This window comes from Podarcis pityusensis, assembly GCF_964106645.2.
Source record: "Podarcis pityusensis genome assembly, chromosome: Z".
In the NCBI taxonomy this organism is placed as follows: domain Eukaryota; kingdom Metazoa; phylum Chordata; class Lepidosauria; order Squamata; family Lacertidae; genus Podarcis; species Podarcis pityusensis.
The window spans coordinates 49,211,689-49,236,044 of record NC_138044.1 but is presented as its reverse complement, the minus strand read 5'-3'; the positions used below and the strand labels follow the sequence as shown (position 1 = coordinate 49,236,044).

General features: G+C 45.2%; 1 protein-coding gene across 7 annotated transcripts in view; it reads left to right on the top strand.

Moving 5' to 3' along the window:
* The window catches only part of MBNL3 (muscleblind like splicing regulator 3), a 127,715-nt gene that overhangs the window by 36,169 nt on the left and 67,190 nt on the right, over positions 1-24,356 (top strand). For 6 of the 7 annotated variants that reach the window (XR_013981543.1, XR_013981544.1, XM_080990411.1 and 3 more), the window contains exon 2: positions 8,931-10,187. Coding sequence is in view for 5 of the 7 variants with exons in the window: in XM_080990411.1 (XP_080846537.1) it covers positions 10,014-10,187 (174 nt within the window). In the remaining 2 variants the exon portion in view is untranslated. Of the gene's footprint in view, positions 1-8,705; positions 8,805-8,930; positions 10,188-24,356 lie in introns of those variants that run through there. The other variant, XM_080990412.1, reaches the window with a different exon arrangement.

Sequence of the window (24,356 nt, the reverse complement as noted above, 5' to 3'; positions counted from 1 at the left end):
ACATAGAGCGCATTGCAGTAGTCCAAGCAAGAGATAACCTGAGCATGCACCACTCTGGTGAGGCAGTTCGTGGACAGGGAGGGTCTCATCCTGCGTACCAGATGGAGCTGGTAGACAGCTGCCCTTGACACATCCTTCAGTGGATAGGATGTTTTCGCCGTGCCTTTTGAAAATATGAATGAGTTTTAGATTTTTCTCTGCATTGCTTTATGCTGGCTTTAAGTGTACATGGTGTCTTCTTGTTGTTGTTGTGATGCCGTTTGTCCGTGGTGGGTGTTGTGGGAAGAATATGGAGAGCACTGAGTTAAAGAAGGCAAGGAACTATCCGGATGGGAACTGCAGAAAAGTTGGTCGGGAAAATGTGGGGGTGGTGCCCTCCCCATGTCTTTGGATTACAGCTCCCGTCCTGGCTGGAGCTGATGAGAGTTGTAGTCCAACAGCATCTAGACAATTAGATCATTATATTGTAAAGTTGGAAGGGACCTCATGGGTCATCTAGTCCAACCCCCTGCCATGCTGGAATATTTTGCCCAACACAGGACTTGAACCCACAACCCTGAGATTAAGAGTCTCATGCTCTACCAGCTGAGCTATGGGCATCAGGTGGTGGCAGGCTGGCTCAAACGTATGGTCCTTCTGACCCATAGTGGCCTGTATCCAGGGCCCTCGCCAGAGTCTTTCTTTTCACCTGCTGCTCCTTTTAACAGGAGATTCTGGGGGCTGGACCTGAGAGCCTTCCACCTGCAAGGTGGGGGCTCTACCTCTTGCCTGTAGCCGCTTCCCAAGCAGGAGCCTGCCCAGGAAATATTTGCAAGGGCAAGGCCATGCAAAGTAGCACAGTTGACGATGCCAGAGTAGCTTCCGGCATTTGTAATGCAGCGTAAAATATGCAGTAAGCATGCAAGCATGCACTCAGACACACGCACAGACCAACCATAACAATAAAGAGCATGGCCAAAGTCTCATGCTGTCGCCCAATGAGTATGATAAAACCATCTTCCTTCCTCTCTTTGGCCAGTGGGAATTCCAGTTCCAATGGGAATTATATAGCCATATTCATGCCATACATTTGAAGTGCTGTGGCAGCCACTTTAGACATTCATGGCTTTCCCCAAAGAATGCTGCGACCTGTAGTTCATTGCGGGTGCTGAAAGTTGTTAGGAGACCCCCCCCCTTTTCCCCTTTCCACAGAGCCAGAGTTCCCAGAGTTCCCTGGGACGTGGGATTGATTGTTGAACTGCTTTGGGTGGGGAACAACTCCGCACCCGTAAAAAACTACAACTCCCAGCATTCTTTGGGGGAAGCTGTGACTGTGCTTAAAATGTGTCCCTCCTGGGCTTGCTGGCCATGTTTCCACTCCGACCGAGGAGTTGGGCAAGCTGTACCCCTGAAATAAATGAAAATGGGGGCTGAAGGGAAGGAGAACTTGCTTAGCATGCCCAAAGCTTTGGGTTAATCCAAAAGAGACCCTGGAAGCACTGACAGGCGGGGGGAGCTTTATGTTGCATCTTGCATATTCATTTGTGCTTATAGATTTTGGGGAAAAGCTGCTTCCAAGAAAAGCTTCCCATTCTTCTTTCAGTTGGCCTAATTCCTAAGAGAATTCCACATTGTTCTGACCCATCCCTCAGCCTGTGCTAGCTTGTTTGCAAAGCTGCACCCACTGCGTTGCCGGCTGCTGGATGAGGCCTCTCCTCCACGCCTGCTTGAATCCTGGTAGGACAGCAGGCCTAGGGCTCCAAATTCAAACAGGGACGTTTCCCAAAGACTCGCCAGATTTATGGTGCAGTGTGGCTTGGCGGGCAGAGAGGTTATCCCTTAAACCAAGCCGTCAAAATGGTAAATACCTCCCTTCCTGTCTCTTCAAGTACAGTGGTGCCTCGCAAGACGAAAAGAATCCGTTCCGCGAGTCTCTTCGTCTTGCGGGTTTTTTCGTCTTGCGAAGCAAGCCCATTAGCGGATTAGTGCTACAGTATTAGCGGCTTAGCGGGCTTAGTGGATCAGCTGATAAGCGGCTTAACGATAAGCTGATAAGCGGCTTAACGATCAGCTGATAAGCGGCTTAGCATCAGCTGTTAAGCGGCTTAGCCATCAGCTGATAAGCGGTTTAGCGGCTTGGGAAAAAGGGGGGGAAGGAAAAAAACCCCGCAGGAACTCGCAAGACATTTTCGTCTTGCGAAGCAAGCACATAGAAAATTCGTTTTGCGAAGCACCTCCAAAACGGAAAACCCTTTCGTCTAGCGGGTTTTCCGTCTTGCGAGGCATCCGTCTTGCGGGGCACCACTGTATATTGTTGTTGTTTTGTTGTTGTTGCTTCTGTTATTTTATGTACAGATAGAAGCGCTGCTGGGGAAGCTCAGTTGGTGCAGCAAGAGACTCTCAATCTCAGGGCTGTGGGTTCGAGCCCCACATGGGGCAAAATATTCCCGCATTGCAGTGGGTTGGACTCCATGACGGGGGGGGGGGGTCCTTTCCAATTCTAAGCCCCATGACTTGCTTGCCAGGCTCTGGGAAGGTTCTGCAAGAGCTCCCATGAGATCTTGCAAGGTCTGGGATGGCCCTTTCAAGCAGATTTTCCTGCTCTCCCACTCCTTTTTTACTAACTTTTAAAAATTTCCAGCTATCCGTGTAAAGCTGCGCCAACGCCATAGGTGAAACAGGCATTAGGTGCAATCTTCCTGCTTTCACATGCTCCTTTCTCCCAAGTTGGGATTCAGGGCAGCTCACAGCTTTTAAAAAACATCGTTATAAAATGCAAATCAAGAAAAACAAACTACAGTTAAAATTCGCTAATACACATTTGAAACCAGCATTAAAATTTAGTTTGCCCCAAGAGCAGCCCAGTGTCTACACCTTAAGGCCTGCCTGAAGAGGAAGGTCTGAGTCTGCTTCTCCAGGGAAGGAATTCCACAGAAATGGCCCTCTCTTGTGTCACCACCCGCTGTGCTTCTGGTGCTGATGGCACTGAGAGAAGGATCGTTGCATCCAGGAAAATTTGTATTGGAAAATACAATCTTCCCTGCACAAGGGCACAAGCCATTGTACACCGCTTAGGTAAAAGCTGTGTCTGGAAGACCATATTCCCTCCCAGGAACCTGCCCGGGTTTCTTCGGGGGAGGCCCTTCTCTCGGTCCCTCCACCCTCGTAGGCAAGATCAGTGGGGACTCAGGGGAGGGCCTTCTCAGTGGCTGCTCCCAGACTTTGAAACTCTCCCTGGAGAAGCCAGGCAGCTCCCTCCTTGTTATCCTTCTGCTGGCGGGTGAAGACCTTTTCCCAACAGACTTTTGGGAATTGATGGCTTCTAATGAAAGGCCTGGTGCTGTGCTGTTTTTATTATAATTATTGGTACACTTTAAACAGATTTTATATGTGCATACAGTTTTAATTCTATCTGTGTTTAATTGTTTTTTAATGATAGTTTCTTCTATGTTTTTCGTGGTTTAGGGCTGGTTTAGCCTTGGGTCCTATCAGGAAAAAATGCAGGCTATAAATTAATAATAATAATAATAATAATAATAATAGTATAATTTATTCAGAGCCAGTTGGGTGTGGATGGGTTTGGTGATGCTAAGTTATTCTGTGTACAAAACAGAAGAGCCCTGCTGGATCCTATTAAAAAGTCCCATTTTTAGCGAAGGCCTACAGCCCAGGCATGTGGCATGTGTGTTCTTCATGTAGGAGGTCCCAGGTTCCATCCCTGACATATAGACCTGGGAAAGGTTCATTAAACCCTGAAGAGGAGCCACTACCATTCATTGTGTCGACAACTCACAGATAATAAAAAATCCCCACTAGGATCATGAAAGGCCTGGCTGAAAACAAGGTACATGGGTCACTGGAGAGGGTATTTTATAGGCATAGGTGCCACTACCAAAAAGGCCATCTCCTGTCATAAAGAAAGAAACTTGCATGTCTAAAGTGTCCAAGGGATAGCTCAGTCACCATTAATCTCAAGGTTGTGGATTTGAGCCTCAGGTTGAATAAAAGATTCCTGCATTGCAGGGGGTTGGAACTAGATGATGACGCGCCCCCCCCAACTCTTTGACTCTGTGTTCTCTCAGCAGCTGCAAGGATGTTAATGGCCTGAAGCTGGAAAGTTGTATTACTCCCTTTATGGAAAGAAAAGCTTAAGGTTTGGGACTTGGCTGTAAGAGCCATCTTACATAAGAGTGACAATTGCAAGTGAATACAGAAACGCATTCTGGGAAAACTGGTTGCCCCTTGAATAATATTATTGGGAAAACAACTTCCCCCTGCAAAGGCAAATTCAAGAAGGTTTTGAGGCTTTTCTTTAGAAGAAATATTGTAATTTGATGTTAAGTCCTATTTTCTTGGCGAATATTACGATCTGAAGACAATTTTTTCTGGAGCAGTGTTGTTGATCATTGTTAATAATGGTCAAATGATCAAATACATTTAAATAATGATAATAAGTCAGTCTACCTGGCTGCTGCTGGGCTCGCCTCTAAAAAGGAGGGCACCAAGAGATGGACCTCCTCTGTTCCAGCTGTTAAGGTGTGCAGAACCTTTTTTTTTTTTTTTTTTTTTGGAAAATAATATTTATTGCTTTTCCAACAATTTAAACACTACAAAGACAATACAATACAATACAAAAACACTACATTAAACACATTAAACTAACAAAACAAAACAAAAACAATTTAAAACACATCAAACAATTTCAATATCTTATCTTTCATTCACTTATTTCAATGACCTCCTCACACCTCCCTTTTTGTATTCCACTTCTGTTAATTGTTTCAGCAATTCCTTTCCATCTTCCTCTGCTTTCTATCATTTAATTATCTTAACAGATTCTAACCTTATTTTTCCCTTTAATACTCTGTTAATCTATTTATACTTAATTCCTTGTAACATTTCTACTAAAGCCACATATCTTCATTCCAACATTTTTCTAACATTCATTAATTTTACAGTATTTCTGTAAATAGTCTTTAAACTTTTTCCAGTCTTCTTCCACTGGAGAACCCTAGTCCCAGTGTGCAGAACCTTAGTCCCAGGGGCAGAATGTGTGTAGAATGTAGCTTAGTGTACAAAGGTAAAATTTGCCTTCGTTGCTCCTCCCACTTTTGCTTCTGGCCCCGCCCATCATCATTTATTTATTTATACATACATACATACATACATACATACATACCCTTCCCATCTGGCTGTGTTTCCCCAGCCACTCAACAAATGATTTAAAATACAATAAAACATCAAACATTAAAAACTTCCCTAAAGAGGGCTGCCTTCAGATGCCTTCTAAAAGTCAGATAGTTGTTTATTTCCTTGACATCTGGGGTATACACACTGCTGGCATGTGGCCCTGCTGCCTAGAATGGGATGCGGCCCTCTGGCTAAGTTGAGATTTAAAATGGAAGGATGGGATTTTTCAAAGGGGTTAGATCAACTGCCTCCCAACCTGGGGCCCTCCAGATATTATGGACTTCAGGTCCCATCACCCCTGACCATTGGCCATGCTCGCTGAGGCTCATGGGAGAACAGCTGGAGAGCACCAAAGGCTAGGCTAGATTATTACCCAGTGGCAATTTGCATAATTTCTGAACATGCAGTCTGTTTTGTTTTGTCTTGTTTGTTTCAAATAAAAATCTTCCTATAGAAAATGTGGGGTGGGGGCAGATTCCCTGGCCTTTCCAGTCAGAGAGACCCCTGCTACAAGACATAAGGGGTTTTTTTGCAGCCACAGAAAATGGTTTTTTGCCAGACAGTACACAGTAGATGGATCAAATGATTTGACTTCTTAAAATGTTGCTTCCTGCTCTTTCAAAAAGTGTTGGTTCACTGCTCTTCCTGATTTGAAAGTCTCTGACTTCAGGTTCAGTAGGATGCACAGATAATACAGTGCGTTTGTGCACTTCCTGCACCTCACATTCTTGTAAAGCATCCCAAACTGAACAGCCTCATTTCTAGGCTATTCAGATCAAGTAAGCCTGCCCCAAGTGTTGAGATATTCACTTCAGACACTTCAGCCTGCCTCTAAGGGAGAGCAGAACAGTGAACACTAAGTGCAGGGTCTTTCCAGTGGTGTCTCCACTAAATTGTGCAATGTGCTTCCCATGAAGCTATGCCAGGCCACCTTTATGTCAGCTTACAGGTGTGGTCTGAAGACCCCACACCCCAATAAGGCATTTTTGGGATTGATTTTGAAGTACGCTCTTTAGTTTATTACCAGATTACCATATTTTGTATTTTGTTTGTAAGTTCTTAAAGGTAGGATATAAATAGCTCAGTCAATTAATAATAATAATTGTGCAAGGAAGGTGATGCACAAGAGGAAATGGGAAGTGTAAGGCATTCCTTGGTAGATGCAGACCTTCTCTGAGAGAAATAAGCCTCGAATGGGTCTGTGGTATAACTTGAACCCAGATCTCCCAGCTTTCCAAACCTGGAGCATACTAACACACAATGTCACCTGAATGCTCTTCAGCTTCTCTTTTTGTTCAGTTCCCTGCCTAGCTAGTAACTTCCTTTATCCTGGTCTTTGCTTCCACCACCACCCAGCTGGGCTGGGATGCTCATGTAGTTTCAGATGAAGTTAAAAACAAAAAACCAGAAACATTCCAAGCAGGACTCTTGGCATAGTAGTGGCAGCTGCGTTCCTGGCTGCTTTTTCGGCAGTGGCACCCCAATTGTGACATGTCTTCCCTGTGTGTTTGACGGGCACCAACTTTGCTACCTCTTATGCCAGGCGGCAACCTCCTTCTTTTCTTGGGCACATAACCCCCTCCATATGTGCATGGCATTTTTAACATTTTGGTTATCTTGTGCATTAATCTGCCACTTTTGTGCTTTTGAGGTTTGCACGTTTGCTTTTATATTTTGGTGGGTGCTTAACTTTTGTAAATGAGCTATTTTTATTTTTAAAAAGTGTACCAATTGTTATAGAAGTGTACTGAAATAAATCCAAAGATTGCAAACTGATATGCAATTGTTCCTGGGGAGCAACAGTGAAGAGAGCATTTGCCATTGTGCCTCTACAGAAGGCCCCTGATGGGCAAGGTTTTGCAGTGGCTGGACCTTTCGATCTGATCAAGCCAACTGCTTCTGATTATCTTAGTTCATCAGCTGTTGATGGCAGTAATACCTCCCTACCTGCAAACATTCGGCGATTCTGTGTTCTTTTTGCACTCCTAACATCCAGCAAGCATTTGTTGAAATATGGCACTGTTGCATCAAAAACAGTCAAACCTTGGTTGTTGAATGTAATCTATTCTGGAAGCCTGCTCAGCTTTTGAAATGTTCAACAACGGAGACGCAGCTTCCAATTGGCTGCAGGAGCTTCCTGCACTCAAGTGGAAGCCATGTCGGATGTTCGGCTTCCGAAAAATGTTCAAAAACTGGAACAATTTACTTCCGGGCTTTCAGCGTTTGGGAGCCAAAACGTTCCAAAATGGAGGCGTTCGGGAAGCAAGGTTTGACTGTAATACAGTGGTGCCTCGGGTTAAGAACTTAGTTCGTTCTGGAGGTCCGTTCTTAACCTGAAATCGTTCTTAACCTGAGGCACGCTTTCGCTAATGGGGCCTCCCGCTGCTGCCGTGCCGCCACCGCACAATTTCCGTTCTCATCCTGGGGCAAAGTTCTCAACCCAAGGTACTGCTTCCGGATTAGCAGAGTTTGTAACCCGAAGCATTTGTAACCCAAGGTACCACTGTAATAATGTTGGAACTTGAACACGCACAGACTTTTTGTGCAGACATGGAGTTAATATTCTAAATAGTAAATCCTCCTGTGTTTCAATGGAAGTCTTAAGTTTCACTCTGGGCTTTACTTCTCGTTTTGGCGGGAGGGGAGAAAAGAAAAACCGCCTGGCGAACGAATGAGCTTCTTCCTTCTGAACGAAACCTCAGTCACTGAATCTTCAGCTAGCATGCAGAGGGTTAACCCTAATCCATGACGGACCTGTAGCAGTTAATGGGGTGAGACAGAGCATTGAGCCTCTGTCGGCAGACAGTTCTTTGCACCCGGCTATCTCGCCTCCCAGAGGCAAATGTTTGCTATGAGGAGTTGGGGGGGGGTGTATGAAATTTTCCACCCACCAGATGCGTGTGTGCAAAGCACACTTCCTTCCATAATGATTTATGGTGCCGCAAAAAGAGCAGAAGGGTAGTTTGTTTTTCCTTTGTCTGTGGACGCCCTCAGAGTCAAGGTTTCCCCACCCAGTTTTCTGCCCAACTGTGTTCTGAGAGTGGCATCCTGCCACGACCAGCCACTCTGGGTTGGAGAAAGGGGCAGCAGTAGCAGCGAGGAATTGGTGGAGGGGGTGGCAAGGGGGCAAGGGCTCTTTCCAGAATGCTCGCTCTGCCACTGAGAGCTTCCAGCTGTGCCAGGGGTGGATTGTTGCACACGACAGCGACGCCTCGCCACATCTCTCGGTCTGAGTGGCCTGTGCAGAAGCAGAGCCTGCCCACTCAGCAGCTGGCTCTTGCTGGGAACCCGGAGGCACATCACAGACGCACCAGAGGGCCGTCTGCCGCAACGCCAGGTGGAGGCATTTTTCCCGTGCAGCGGGCACGGGGGTGGGGGGAGAGAGACTGTGCAAGAGGCAGAAAACGAGGGAGAATGTCTGCCAGACTTAAATCAATATAAAACAACCTTTTTTACTGGATGCCTGCCCAGGCTTTCTGCTGCAACGGTAAATGTAATTGGCTGCTTCCTCTGTGCCATGCGCAGTTCCGTGTGGAGAAATGTCCTTCTTTCCTTTCTGACTCTCTCTTCTCTTATTTTTATTTTTATTTTTTTAATACAAACACCTACCGCGGCTGCCTTCAAAATGCCACACTGTCAGTACCTAGAGGTTTTTCCTGTTGAAAATGAGTTTCCACTTGCTTTCCGGAGAGAGGGCTGGAAGCTTTAGGGTGGGGAGCTGCCTTGGGCTTCAGCTGACACTTTTCTCTTCTCTTTCGCAGGTAGCTGAAAAGTGCCTTCCTTGAATCCTGTGCCGCCGCCGCCGCCGCCACCGCTTGGATTTGCGTCCAGGGCTTTGCCTCGCTCGCTTTTTTGGGAAAAAAATTATATATATACATATATCTATACGTGTGTGTATATAGATCTATATATATATCTATTGATATATATAGATATCCCTCTCCTCTTTTTTATTTTTGCTTTTCCTTTCTCCAAAGTTTGGCGTTGCTTGCAGTTCATATCCTGATAGCAACTCATCCATCTTTATAATTCCCCCCCCCCCAAAAAAAAAATTCTTCCTAACCATTTTACAACTCAGATTTGCTCTGCCATTCCTCTGTCTCCTGACTATGTAGCAGACTTAATGGTCTCCCTTTACTAAAATATTCCAAACGAAAGGAAAAAATGGAAACCTTTTTTTAAAAAAACCAACTTCTGTTGGTTCCTGCTTGCAGCTCCCCTTCTTCCCCTGTCAAGAAACGAAACCAACCAACTCTGCTCCACCTGCAGCATCGCCAGCAATGACTTTTCCTTTTTCCTTTTTTCAGCGTGAGAATAATTGAAACCAGTAACTGGAGAGCACAGAATAATCCTTTGGAGGGGGAAATAAAAAGTCTGCCAGTTATTTTGAAAGAATAATTTTGGCAGTGGCACAAAAAAAGAATTATATATATCTATATATAGGTATATATATAATATATATATATATATATATATAACATTTCTATTTTGACTTCGAGAATTGCACTTTTAGGAGCTGGCCTCTAATTTGACTTTTCAGTTAATTCTGATGAGATTTCTATTTTATGATTGGCTTTATGTTTAATCCTTCTTTTCAACAAACACAATTTGAGTTCAATGGAAACCTAAGTGCTGACAAATAGAAAAGTTTACCAAAGCAACAAGTTAGTTATTTCTTCACTTTTTTTAAACTTGAATTCCCTTTTTTATCCCCCCCCCCCTTTTCTTCTTTGAAAGATCAGCAGTACTATTTCTCCTGAAGGAGGGGTGTGGTTCCTTGTGTTTTCCTTTTTCTCTCTCCCCCCTTCCTTTTTTGGGGGGTGGTTTCTTTTATTTTTTTTAAAATGGCTGTGAACGTTTCTTTGGTTCGTGACACAAAATGGCTGACGTTAGAAGTATGTCGAGAATTTCAGAGAGGTACTTGTTCTCGCTCTGACACAGAGTGCAAGTTTGCCCACCCTTCAAGGAGTTGCCATGTGGAAAATGGACGAGTTATCGCCTGCTTTGACTCCCTAAAGGTAAGGAGCTCCAGTACTGCCTCTCTTGCTAGGTCTTGCTGTTTTGGTGCACCCTTGGCCAGCCATTGGTTGGAATAGCAGACGTGAGAGATGGTTCACTGGTGAACAGTTCCCTCCCACAATCCCTTCGGGGAGCTGGGCGGCAGAATCGGGAAAGGCATCCAGCTCAGCGGTGGAGCACATGCTTTTCATTCAGAAGGTCCCAGGTTTCATCCCCAGGATCTTCAGCTGGGACTGAGAGAGACCCCTGCCAGAAACTCTGCAGACCATTGCTTCCAGTCCAGTTAGAGCAGAGTTCTCGAAGGGCAAGGCAGGAGGGGGTGGCAAATGCAGCAGGAAGAGTCAAGGGCAGTCAGTTTCATATTTGGGGTGTGATTCATGTTGTTTTATACTTTCCCATGATTGTATCATAAAGTAGTTGTGTTCTAGGTTAAAAATCAAGCACTGCTGGGAGTTGTTTGTTTTTGTTTTCCAATTTACAGTGGTACCTCGGGTTACATACGCTTCAGGTTACAAACTCCGCTAACCCAGAAAAAGTGCTTCAGGTTAAGAACTTTGCTTCAGGTTGAGAACAGAAATCGTGCTCCGGCGGCGCGGCAGCAGCAGGAGGCCCCATTAGCTAAAGTGGTGCTTCAGGTTAAGTACAGTTTCAGGCTAAGAACAGACCTCTGGAACGAATTAAGTACTTAACCTGAGGTACTGGTACCTCGGGTTAAGTAATTTCTGTTCTCATCCTAAAGCAAAGTTCTTAACCTGAGGTACTATTTCTGGGTTAGAAGAGTCTGTAACTTGAAGTGTATGTGACCCGAGGTACCACTGTATTTCTTATCACTAAAAAATTCATGAACAAATGTTTCATTCTGAAAGTGGGGCCAGAGGAAAAGGTTTTGAGAACCACTGGTTCTCAAACAGTGCTGCACTAGATGGTCTGCCTCCACATAATGCTCCATGCTCCTCTATCTGATGCCTTGGAGCACTACTGCCAGTCACAAGTAGAGAGCTCTGAGGGTAGGTGCTCCAACAGGCCAAAGTCAGCATAGTAGGTTCATACATAGGGAAGCAATGTGTGCCCAAAACTCTGCATTGCAAGGGGTTGGACTGGATGACCCTTGGGGTCCCTTCCAACTCTACGTTCTAGGATTCTATGTAGGCAGCTTTGCAAATATTTACAACAATGCTGGAAGGAAGGAACATCATTACTGATGTACAGTGGTACCTCCATTTATGAACTTAATCTGTTCCGGGAGTCTGTTCTTAAACCAAAGCATTCTTAAACCAATGTGTGCTTTCTCTACTGAGGCCTCCCACCGCCAGTTCCCTGCCACCGTTCGGCTTCCGTGGCAGTTCGCTAACTGGAACACCTACTTCTGGTTTTGCGGAGTTGGTTCACCGAACAGTTCATAGGCCGAGGTACCACTGTACATCCTTAGGGACAGGAGGGACTGAGGCTGAGAGGGATTGTGACTTCTATTCGCGGCAGGGTTGAGTTTCAGACTGGGGACTCTCTGGCCTGCAGTTCAGCTTCAGCCCCTGAACTGCATTTCACCAGCCCCCAAACCTAGTTTTGTTGAGAAGTGGGTACTCCTCAGTATCTTGCTTCCACCCAGATACACATTCTAGGGAAAAAAACAACCCAAGGCTGTTGCCTGAGAAACATACTATAGCAACGGTGGCGATGGGAAAGGAGGATGACAGACGAATTAGATTTGGCAACACGTGCCGTTTGCTTCTGGGCTTCCTGGGCTGTGGCCTCCTCGTACGAAATCAAACAATGGAAGAGCAGGTCACGTGACCGTATTTCCGCGCCTGCCACCCGCCTTTCTGAACGGAGAGTTTTCTCTTTCCACCCAAATACTGTGGGAAGGCGACAGTGTTAAAAAACTTGCTGTGTTCGAATAACCCACTTGCATTTTAGGAGGCAGCAGGAGCGAATGCGTTCTTAAAAACACGGATATATACAGTTGCTTCTGTTGCTTTTGTTTCTCATCTGCACTGACCCTCTTTTCATTATGCTGTATTTTTTTTAGATATATATTCGTAGAATGGTATAGTCTGAAGGATATTGCACACTTAGGTTTTAATTGTCGGACATCCTTAGTGGTGCTTTGTGTTGGCCTGGCGACTCAAAACAAACAAACAAATCTGAGTCCTGCCAAGGCATCAGAAGTGAATTATTATGGGTTGTATCTCTGGGTGAGTGAACCTCCCAGTTTCTCATTTTTCCGATTTTAAGATCAGTTCTCCACATTGCCGTATCAGTTTACAATTTTAACAAATAAAAAAGAAAAGGTTCTCAGGAAAATGGATGAGGCAATTATATTTTCTCAAATATAATGCATCTTTGTATGTCATTAACAATATGCATTTTTACGCACACTTTTTGCTGGTACGTGGATTTTTGTTACATTGCAAAATTTAGAAAAATGTGAATGTTGAAGGATGGCTTGCATTTTGGTTTGTGCCTTGTTTCATAAAGTGTGAATTAGGCAAACTGAATTCCATTCCCCCCTTGCATCCAGTGGAGGCTTTGCATTGATGGAAACACTTCAACTTGCGCAAAGCAAGGGACCTGACTGGCAGATAGAGTCCTCTCATAAAGTTATCCTGACAGAGAGGTCTCATCTACACTATTTCCTTTATCTTGCCACTTTAAGCAGCCATGGCTTCTTCCAAAGGATCTGAGAGCTGTTAGGAGACCTCACAGAGCTGCAATTCCCAGAGTTTCCTGGGAAGAGAGATTGATTGTTAAGTCACTCTGGAAATGTAGCTCTGTGAAGGGGAATAAGCAGGTCTCCTAACAGCCCCAGCAAACGACACTTCCCGGGGCTCTTTGTGGGATGCCATGTTTAAAGTGATGTAGTGCTAGCAGAAGGACATATCGGCCTGGATAGTTCAGTTGGCTAGAGCGTGGTTTTGAGAACGCCAGGGTTGCAGGTTCAATCCCCATAAGGGACAGCTGCATATTTGGGTTGGACTAGATGATTCCAACTCAGTGATTCCATGAATCTGGGAAGGATGCAGAACCACCCACTGATGTTGCTCTTCTAGAGATGCTCAGCTTGCAGAAAGATGGCTCCACTTATCTGCCTCGTTTATCTCACTAGGTCCACGTTCTATGCTAGGTGAAGTGGGTACATTAAAGAAGGGGCTTCTCTGTTGCGGAAAGGGCCCAGACTTTGGGACTCCCTGTCAATAGAGGTGCCCTGCAGAGGTTGCTGGTTTGTACCACCTGTTGTCCCTGACCATTCACCATGCTGGCGACTGGGACTGCTGGGAGCTGAAGTCCAACAATATATGCAGTGCTAGCTGATATTTAACCATTTCGCTAACCAAAATGTCAGGGAGAACATGCCTGAAAGCAGTGAGGGGAGAGGAAATAGGAGGCCTCACCAAGTCTTATCCTCCTCTTTGGGCTGAGGATTGAGTCCAGTAGGAGAGGCAAGTGAGTAGCAACACCAACAAGGAGGTGGGCTTGTGTGTAGAAGGGGAACCTGCTGAGGACACGATGTTCAGGTTCTTTCCCTCGTTGCTACCGCCCCCGCCCCCCAAACTTCATGGCCCCTAGCTTCATTTGTTGCTGCAGGCCTCTGGGGGCAACCGTTTACTCCAGCTTCCAGTCTGGGCCAGCTGGTGTCAGAAGTTTATGAACGAGTCCCTGGTCTGGGGCACAAGGCAAACTCTCCAAAGCTTCATACATTTAAAGTATTATGACACCACTTTAAACAGTCATGACTCCCCCCCCCCAAAGAATCCTGGGAGCTGTAGTTTGTTGTAGGTGCTGAGAGTTGTTAGGAAGCCCCATTCCCTTCACAAAGCCACAGATCCCAGAGTTCCCTAGGGAGAGGGATTGCTTGCTGGACCACTCTGAAAATGGTACCTCTCAGAGTGCCATGAGGATTCCCGAACAACTTTTAGCACCCTTAACAAACTACAACTCCCAGAATTCTTTGGGGAAAGCCATGATTCTTTAAAGTGATATCACTGAGCTTTAACTGAATAGTGTTTTAGTATTATTATTAATGCCTCTCTTTTTCGCATGGGTCTCCAAGCAGCTATGAAACTGGACAATTAGTTCTGCTAACTCAGCACTGTCTGCTGTGATGGCAGCATCTCTCCAGAGCTCAGGCAGAAAAGGGTTTCTGCACATCATCTTTGACTGGAGAGGCCATTGGGGAGGGACCCTGGGGCCTCATGCATGCAGAGCAGGCACCCTGCCCCAGAGCTGTGGGTCTCACTTCTCACCCCACATTTGCTTCAGTTCCATTTTACTAGTACAGTGGTACCTCAGATTACAGACGCTTCAGGTTACAGACTCTGCTAACCTGGAAGTAGTACCTCAGGTTAAGAACTTTGCTTCAGGATGAGAACAGAAATTGTGCGGCGGCAGCACAGGAGCAGCGGGAGGCCCCATTAGCTAAAGTGGTGCTTCAGGTTAAGAACATTTTCAGGTTAAGAATGGACCTCCGGAACAAATCAGGTTCTTAACCCGAGGTACCACTGTACTAGGAACATAGGAAGTTTTCCTGTGTGAAAACACTGGCCCATCTCAATAAGAGTGTCTGCACTGACTGGCACCAGCTGTCCAGTGTTTCAGGTGTTGGACATTCTCAGCATTCCCTGGAGAGGCCGTTGGAGATGGTCCCTGGGGCCTTCTGCATGCCAAGCAGGTGTGAACTCTGGGCCCTTCACCATCAGGAAAATAATCTCTCTGGTGCAGATTAGAACCTTCTTTCCTTTTGAAAAGAAAGAAGATTTCTAAATGAAATCCAGAATCAGAAAACTGAAAGAAGCTTCAGTTTTCTGATTCTAGATTTCATTTACTTATTTACTGTATTTGCTTCCCACCATTTCTCCAGGGTGGCTTCCGACATGGCCTTCCGCTCCTTGTTTAATTGTCACCACAACCCTGTGAGGCATATTAGGCTGAGAGGCAGGGACGGGCCCAAGATCACCCTGTTTAACTTCATGGCCAAGTAGATTTGAACCCTAGTCCAGCACTCTAACCACTTAGACCACACTGCAGCATTCCCTAGTTTTACCCTCTGTTGGCTGGGGCAGATGGGAGCTGCAGTTGGAGGGCCCAAGTTTGGCAAAGGCTGTTTTAGTTGCTCTTGCTACCAGGTCATTTGCGATTTGGTCAGGGATGTAGTATTCTTCCTCACTGCCTTAAACATTTGTGTAAAAAAGGGGATACTGAGGAAGGCGTGCTGTGCAGCTGAAACACAGCTGGGAAAGGCTGAGCCTTTTTACCGCCTGTCATTCCAGGCTGGCTGGTTCCTCCAGAACTTGGCATGTGGCTTCAGAAGGGAACCTTCAAACTTCTTGCAGGAAACTTGCAGGAAAACCCGCTCATTCCTGCCAACTGGAAATGCAAGGAGAGACTCTGTCTGAATGGAGATTGTGGATTTGCCCACCAACCCACTCCCCATCATTGAGGGTCCATGGCCAATCTTTGGTTGATATGTTGACAGCACAGAACAAACATGTAGAAAGCATATGCAGTATATTTGGAACTTGTTTAAAGAATGGATTAAATAGCAGCAAGGCTTCTGACAAAAGTCCCCCATGATATACTTGCAGAGAAGCTGGTAAAATGTGGGTGGAATGAGGCAACTGTTAGGTGGATTTGTAGCTGGTTGGCAGACCGAACCCAAAGAGGACTCATTCCTCATCTTTCTGGAAAAAAGTGACAAGTGGGGTGTCGAAGGGTTCTGTCCTCGGCCCATTGTTGTTCAACATCTTTATAAATGACTTGGATGAAGGAATTGAGGGGATGCTCATCCAATCTGCAGATGACACCGAACTGGGAGGTGTAGCTAATGCCACAGAAGATGGAAATTGGAGAACTAGGCCCAAACAAACTAAATGAATTTCAATAGGGACAAATGTCAGGTTCTACACTTAGGCAAGAACAATAAAATAGATGCAAAAATGTAGGATGAGGGACATCTGGCTTAGGGAAGTTTTTAATGTTTGATGATTTATCGTGTTTTTAATATTCTGTTGCGAGCCACCCAGAGTGGGCTTGGAAAAGCCAGCCAGCTAGACTGGGTATGTATGTATGTATGTATGTATGTATTTCTACCAGCAGTACATGTGGAAAGGATCTAAGGGTGTTAGTAGACCACAAGCTTCACCGAAGTCAACAGTGTGATACAGCAGCAAAAAAAGTTAATGGTATTCTAGGCTGCATCAACAGAAATATAGTGTCCAGGTCAAGGGAAGTAATAGTCCTGCTCTCTTCTGCCTTGGTCAGACCACACTTGGGATACTGTGTCCACTTCTGGGCAGCACAATTTAAGAAGGATGTTGACAAGCTGGAAAGGGTGCAGAGGAGGGCAACCAAGATTATCCAGGGTCTGGAAACTGAGCCTTATGAAGAATGGTTGAAGAAGCTGGGTTTAGCCCAGACAAGAGAAGACAGAGGTGTTTTGAGAACAGTTCAAATATCGTAGTTTTTGCTCCATAAGACGCTTGTATTTTTCACTCCATAAGATGCACTTTTTTCCTCCTGAAAAGTCAGGGAATATGTATGTGCGTCTTATGAAGCGAATGCTAAGCAGAGGAGGGACGGACGGGAGCTCCTCCGTGGCTTGCTTTAAAGCAGCAAAGCGGGACAGGAACCGCTTACACGGGTGTAAAGCAAGCACAGTGGGGCCCGTGTAATCCCTCCGCCCCCACAGTCGGCCGCCCCCTTGAGATGGGCTTGTGCACGCCACCCCCTTGGGACGACGCTCGCATGGGCGACGTTCCATGGCCCCACAGGCGACGTGCCGCCACGCAAGACCCTCCCTCCGCCACTGGTCTTGCCGGGACAGTAGTGCCTTCCTTTGCAGAAGTGTGAAATTTGAAGGGCAGCTGTGGTTTGGTCCTTGCGTTGTCTACAAAGGTGTGAATTAGGTAGGTTTGACTTTAAATGGGAATTGAATCATATTTCTTCATCATTCCTCCCTCATATGAAACCCCCACAGCTCTCTTCAATGAACAAAAAGGAAGAAAATGGGAAGCCATGATACATACTTAATTGTATTAATTAGTCAGGATGAATTATAATATAATGGCATAATTTAGATCTTGCACACCAGTATTCAAAGCGGCTTACAACAAAATCTATAAAGTTGCAGCACAAAATTTTTATAAAAAGAGAAAAGCAATCCTGTTTCAAGCAAGAGTTCTAAACCAAATTGCATTTTAAGTCTGAGCTAAAATTGAGTCAGTAGCAGAATGAAACAATCAGACGTTAGAAGGTAAATGTCAAGAGTTAAGAACATAGGGAGAAAGCCTGGTGGAATAGGGTCAACCAGCTTTCTCTGGGAAGCCTGCAATCTGGCCCTGGGTGCAACAGCACCCACCCAACCACCCACACCGGTGATTCCCAGGTATTTAGAAGGATACTTTCTCTGGCAGTGAAGGCAGAACGTCGGCATGGTGGCCAACCGGATGCCTCTGTGGGAAGTTCTGAAGCAGGGCGCTCTGTCCACCTGCAATCCCCAGTGACTGGCATTCAGACTGGCATTGCTGCCTCTGGCTGTGGAGGAGGAGCAGAGCCATTGTGGCTAGAACTCCTTGCACAACCTTCTCCTTCATGAATTTGTCCAATCCTCTTTTAAAGCCACCCAACTTGGTGGCCATCGCTGCCTCCTGTGGCAGGGAGTTCCACAGTTTAACTCTGCACTGCACAAAGGACTTCTTTCTGTCTGCCCTGACTCTTCCAACATTCAGCTTCATTGGACATCCCTTTATAGCCACAGTTCACAGCTTCTCATTATTCATAAAGCACCTTATATGTAGCTAGCTCTGTATGAATGGTAATTAAAATTAATTGTAATGATTCAACTCAACAAGCTGAGAAGACTCAGTCCTACACACTAATCAGATTCTCCAGTGGCAATTTTTATCTAGCCAAAATGGCATCCCCTGCAAAGAAGAGGTTTGGGGGAGCCCCAAGGTTGCAGAAGTTGAAAAAAATATTTTTTGGGGGGGGAACCCACCACCATCACTCAAAAAACAACAACATACAGGCTGATGCGGACTGAGCATGCTGGGTAGACACTGAATGCTGAGTATATGTTTGGGGTGGGGTGAGGAGAGTAGGAATGGAATGGAGTATCCGCCAGGATGGTATGGCTGGTCCGCTCCCTAAACAGGAGCATCCCACTGCAAAATTTTGTTGCAGGTCCTGCGTATTCAGTTCAATTAGTTGTATGACACTGCTTTTCCCTTAGGGCAGCATCATGATAAAATAAAAAAGCAGCCCCCTACACATATGAAACACCCAAAGAATGTATCAGTGAAATGCAACATGCATTAAAAACAATGCAATAATAACCAAAGGAAAAGCATGAATCTAAAATATAATGTGAAATTGTTAGCAAGCTGCCTGGGGGCAGATGGGAGTTGTAGTTTGGCACATGGACAGCTGTTCCCCACCCCCAACAGGTTCCCCACCCCTGCTCTAAAAGAAATCTCAGGCAGAGAAGGAGCCCTGCCTATGTCTAGAGGGCATTCCAGAACTCAGTGCCACCACCAGTAAAACTTTGCCTCTTGTGCTGATTCTCCTGAATGTGCAAGAGCTTTCCAAACTGTGTGTCGTGACACACTAGTGTGTTGGTTGCGATGTGTGGGTGTGTCGTGCGAATGCTCCCCATACTCCTCCCAGGGCTGGAAAGGGGTTAGTTTAACCTCCGGTTTGCTAGTAAAACTGAATAATTGTGTCACGAAATGATGCATATCTAAAAAGTATGTCGCCAACATGGAAAGTTTGGAAAACTCTGACATAGAGACTGAAGCTTCCCTAGGTAGACTTGACACTCAGGCAGGTCTGTATTTGGGGCCAGTGGGGGGGACTCCATGCCTTGTTGAAATGCGTAGTAGATTTTGCCTCTTGTCAGAAACAGTTTTACTGCTGCTTTGTTTGTGTTCTTGATTCTTTCGTGCTTGGTTCTGAAAGCACAGGAACTGAAAGCTAATTTCCAAATCCTTGAACAATATTAACCCATGCTGTTGTTATTTAGATAGAAAGGGTTTTATCTGTGTGTATATGTATGTGGTCCCCCCCCCCCTTGTTCTGCAGTGCCCTTGAATGCTTTGAGCTCTGGCCAGCAGCATGAGCACAAATATTTTGGATAAGCAACGGGGTGAGCTCCCGTTACTCGGTCCCAGCTTCTGCCAACCTAGCAGTTCAAAAGCACACCAGTGCAAGTAGATAAATAGGTACCGCTCTGGCGGGAAGGTAAACGGCGTTTCTGTGCGCTACTCTGGTTCGCCAGAAGCGGCTTAGTCCTGCTGGGCACATGACCCGGAAAACCAGAAAAACTGTACACCAGCTCCCTTGGCCAATAAAGCAAGATGAGCGCCACAACCCCAGAGTTGACCACGACTGGACCTAACGGTCAGGGGTCCCTTTACCTTTACCTATTAATATGTTTACGTTGTTTACATTGCTTTTTATGACATTTGCTCAGTAGCTAAATATTTTGTGCAACAATTTAGCTTGAGTCCTGTACTGGTATGCTTCCAACAAAGCTGCTGAACTGGTTTTTGATCGCTGGACATGTTGATTTTCTCCTGCAGATTTCTGACTTTGGAACTGAGTAACTTGACTTGCAAAGCAGAGGCTGATGCAGTCTGCCTCCCAAAGGGCTTTGTGGTCCTTCCTTTTTCCTCCGATAAATTTGGAGTCTGTTTGCATTCTGACCTGCAATCCTTCGAAGGTGGGGGGAACCCTATGAATGGGAGAGGTGCAAGGTACCTTGTGGCCAGGTACAAAGCACAAACTTTCTTCCCACTGACAAAGACAACTGGTTACACTTTCTTGGCTTACTCAGAACTGCAATTGGCAAAGGGGAAAGTGGTGGCAATGATGGCATCACAGCCTGTCATTTCGTGTTACATCCTGGCAGAGCTGTGTAATTAACTGACAGTAATCCTTAAAACCTCACATGGAAAATCAGAAGAAAATACCAGTCATTTGCACAGGAGCAACCTGTGGCATCCAGTTTTCAAAGAATGCAGACTTGCAAGCTTAGCCTTTCGAAAATATTTTGGTGAGCAAGGTGCACTTTAAAAAAAAGGATGGAGCTGCGTCTATCTAGACAAGCAGGTAGTTATTTAAAATACACCTGTGAACTTACAATTCTCCCCACCCTTCATCCCCAAATGGTATTCAAGCTGGCTTACAAATATCTTTAAATGAAAGATCCATCAAACACCAGTAAAGAAAGACAGAGCAAGAGAATTTTTTTATTTAAAAAAAAATCATCCAGAGCTCTGATTTGCAGCCCTTGAAAATAGTTTGGAAATATAATTTGGTTTAAGAACACAGCAGTTAGACCTAGGTCCATGGAACATAATCACACTAGGCTAAAAAGAAAAGCAAGCAGTTTTTAATTACCATTCAGAACAATACATTTAAAGTGATATAGAAAAAAGAAAAGGGAAAATAGGAAAGCATAACATGGGTTAAGCTGCTTTGGCCATATGAATTGTTAATGAGAATATACCGGGCTGCCAGTGATGATGAATAAGTCTCCAGAGAAGCCGGCCAAATGGTCTTGATTTATTTTTCACCCTAACGCCATCACTTGTCAGCTCAGATAAGCACCCAGAGTGCAAATTGTTAATCCATTGTTGTTAATCCATTGTTGTATGAGAGGCAAGGACTCTTCCTTCCAGAGTAACATGTGTTTGGCTGACCTTTGGTGCACATGTGACCCCATTGTTCCATTGCCTGGTGGTGAATTTCAAATAATTGGGGGGAGGGTGTAGTTCTTCAAAGTAGATACTCTTCAAAACGAAGTGAAGTTTCTAGGACTAAATTAATAATTTCCAGGTCCTTATGTTAATTTACAAAGCCCAGAACATCTTAGGTCAAGGGTGTTGCAGAGATTGCCCAAACTCTTATATCCCAGCTCCATCACGGAGATCTTTTGCAGGAGCATCGCTGATTGTCCTCCAAGTTGGTGAGCCTCACTTGCTAATGACACAGAATGCAGCCCATTAGGGTCCTCTGCCCACTCCTGGGGAAAACTCTGCCGCTAGATGTTAGGCAAGCACATTCTCCTTCAGCCTTTAAAAGCCTGCTGAAAGCTTTCCTATGCGGCGAGGCTCATTTGGGCAATTAAGAACATGTCTTTCCATAATGGTTTATTTATGCTCTTTTATTACATATAGTTATTGTTGTAAGCTGCTTTTATTTTTTATGATTGTTGTTGTTTAGTCGTTTAGTCGTGTCCTACTCTTCGTGACCCCAGAGCACGCCAGGCACTCCTGTCTTCCACTGCCTCCCGCAGTTTGGTCAAACTCATGCTGATAGCTTTGAGAACACTGTCCCACCATCTTGTCCTCTGTCGTCCCCTTCTCCTTGTGCCCTCCATCTTTCCCAACATCAGGGTCTTTTCCAGGGAGTCTTCTCTTCTCATGAGGTGGCCAAAGTATTGGAGCCTCAGCTTCAGGATCTGTCCTTCCAGTGAGCACTCAGGGCTGATTTCCTTCAGAATGAATAGGTTTGATCTTCTTGCAGTCCATGGGACTCTCAAGAGTCTCCTCCAGCACCACAATTCAAAAGGATCAATTCTTCAGCGATCAGCCTTCTTTATGGTCCAGCTCTCACTTCCATACATCACTACTGGGAAAACCATAGCTTTAACTATATGGACCTTTGTCGGCAAGGTGATGTCTCTGCTTTTTAACATACTGTCTAGGTTTGTCATCGTTTTTCTCCCAAGAAGCAGGCGTCTTTTAATTTTGTGACAGTTGTCACCATCTGCAGTGATCATGGAGTCCAAGAAAGTAAAATCTCTCACTGCCTCCATTTCTTCCCCTTCTATTTGCCAAGAGGTTTTATGATACAGTGGTATATAAATATTTTTTAAAGAAATAATAAGCACCAATATTTAACCCTCGAAAGGGACGTTCATCATCACACCAGTCTCAAGAGCAACTCCATAGGCTTCTGGGCCATTTCTAGACCCTATTAAAGGTGCGGCGGAGGGTTGCTTGTTTTAATTTATTTTAATGAGTTTGCAAATTATTATGGAACTGCCAAGACAAGTCAGCAATAACAAAAATTCAGCAATACATCCAAATAAAGGCAAGGCATACAAAACCTGAGCATATTAAATACTAACACTAAAATCATGGCAACCATATTTCTGTAGACTGCACAGGAGAGATGCCTGTAAATCTGAAACTAAACTGTACGAAATAAAATCCCAGCATGCTGCATGCTCTTCCTGCACCTTAGAGACCCTAATTTATGTTTTATTTCTTCTATAGTAACTAAATTCCAGAGACTTTCCAGCGGTTCTCAACCAGTGAGTCCCCAGATGTTGTTGGACTACAACTCCCATCATCCCTGCGCTCTGGCCTTGCTAGCTAGGGGTGATGGGAGTTGTAGTTCAACAACATCTGGGGACCCACAGGTTGAGAAAGGCTGCTTTATACCATAAGGATGATGTTGTTGTTAGATTTATATACCACTCTTCATCAAAAGATCTCAGGGCGGTTCACAAGATAAAAACATGAGATAAAAGCGCAAATAAATAAAACATAAAAAAAGAATACCCCCCCCAACCAAACACAGAAACACATTTAAATGGCAGTAGAATATGAATCAGCCAAAGGCCTGGGTGAAGGGGAAGGTTTTCTCCTGGTGCCTATAGATATATAAAGGAGGTGTCGGACAAATATCCCTAGGGAGAGTATTCCACCAACGGGGAGCCACTGCAGAAAAGGCCCGTTCTGTTACATACCTCCCTGGCCCAGCCAGCTGTCCCCTCCCTGCTGATTTTTATCAGCCAAGAGGGGCAAGGGTCCAGAGCGCATGCAAGTGGTCACCCTGACCAATCCAGGCACCTTGTCCACATCCTCAAGCCTTGCCAACTGAAACTCATCCAACACAGCAGGACTAGACAATGCTCTGGACACCCCATGAGAGTTACCTGGTAGTACAGATTTCTTAACGATTTCTACTGTGGTTCTATAGAGAGCTTGGCAGGTTTTTGGCGAAATGTCCTCATGGCATCCGTCCACATATTTAGTAGGGATAACTGGGGAGAAACCTGAATATGTGTTGTAATAACCCTTGATATCTCTTTACAAATTTCATTCCAGAATAACACCCCATGTGGGCATTCATGCTTGAAATGGAAAAAGCCCCTCTCTTCCCACAACAGTTTGATGATGCACTGGAAGTAATGCGAGATAATTTGAGTAGGTGTACAATGCTGCTGGTGTAGAATTTTTAAGTAGAATTTTGATTTTTAAAGTAGAACTGATTTTTAAAGAACATTTTCTCACATGCAAAGATGCTGAATGTACAACTTAGAATCCAACGTGTTTTCCAGCCTCCATCGCTGTGCAAATATTGCAATGCCCAAAAGGTCATCCTGTTCAGCTAACATGAGGCCTCTACCTCCACAACCTAGATTTAGGACAGTTTGTTTGAAACCAGCTACGGATCTAGTAGCATGCGTTTGCAAACTTCAATCTCCAATAAATGTTTGAACTGATTAACCTGTAACTAATTAAACCCAGCACTTCAAGGCAAGTGCTGCTTTTAATCTTTAATTTCCCAACTACTAAAATCAGCCTGAGGCCTTTCTTGGGTTCACTTTGAAGGCGAGGCAGCAGGTGGCCTCTCCTTCCCTGGAGATTTTTAAGCAGAGGTTGAATGGCCACCTGTCATGGATGATCTAGCTGAGATTCCTGCCTTGCAGGGGGTTGGAATCGATGATCCCTGGGGGTCTCTTCCAACTCTATGATAGGCAGACATAATTGACTTTCTTAGAGTGATACCTTTTGCCTCCAGATCCTTTGAGCAGTGGTTTTAAATTCTGTGGGTTGCCTTTATTTCCAGCCTATGTTCTTTGCATATCTGCTGCAGGCTGTTAGCACTGGGGGTGGGAGAGACTGTTCTTGCGAACTAAGAAGGGGAAATTACCATAGCACTGAGCTTGCAGCTGCATGAATATTTCAGGAGTTCTCCACAGTGACACATGGCCTTGCATGGTCTGCACGTAGCATGCATGTTGTGGTCTTCTCTCTCTAAGCTTGCTTCAGTAGCCTTGCCTAGGACTGGGTTGGGTCTTGGGTGGAAGGGGAAACTGAAGCCCAGTCTGTTCGCTGTGATTGCCGTTGTACTGTCTGAGCACCTGAGAAACCACCAAG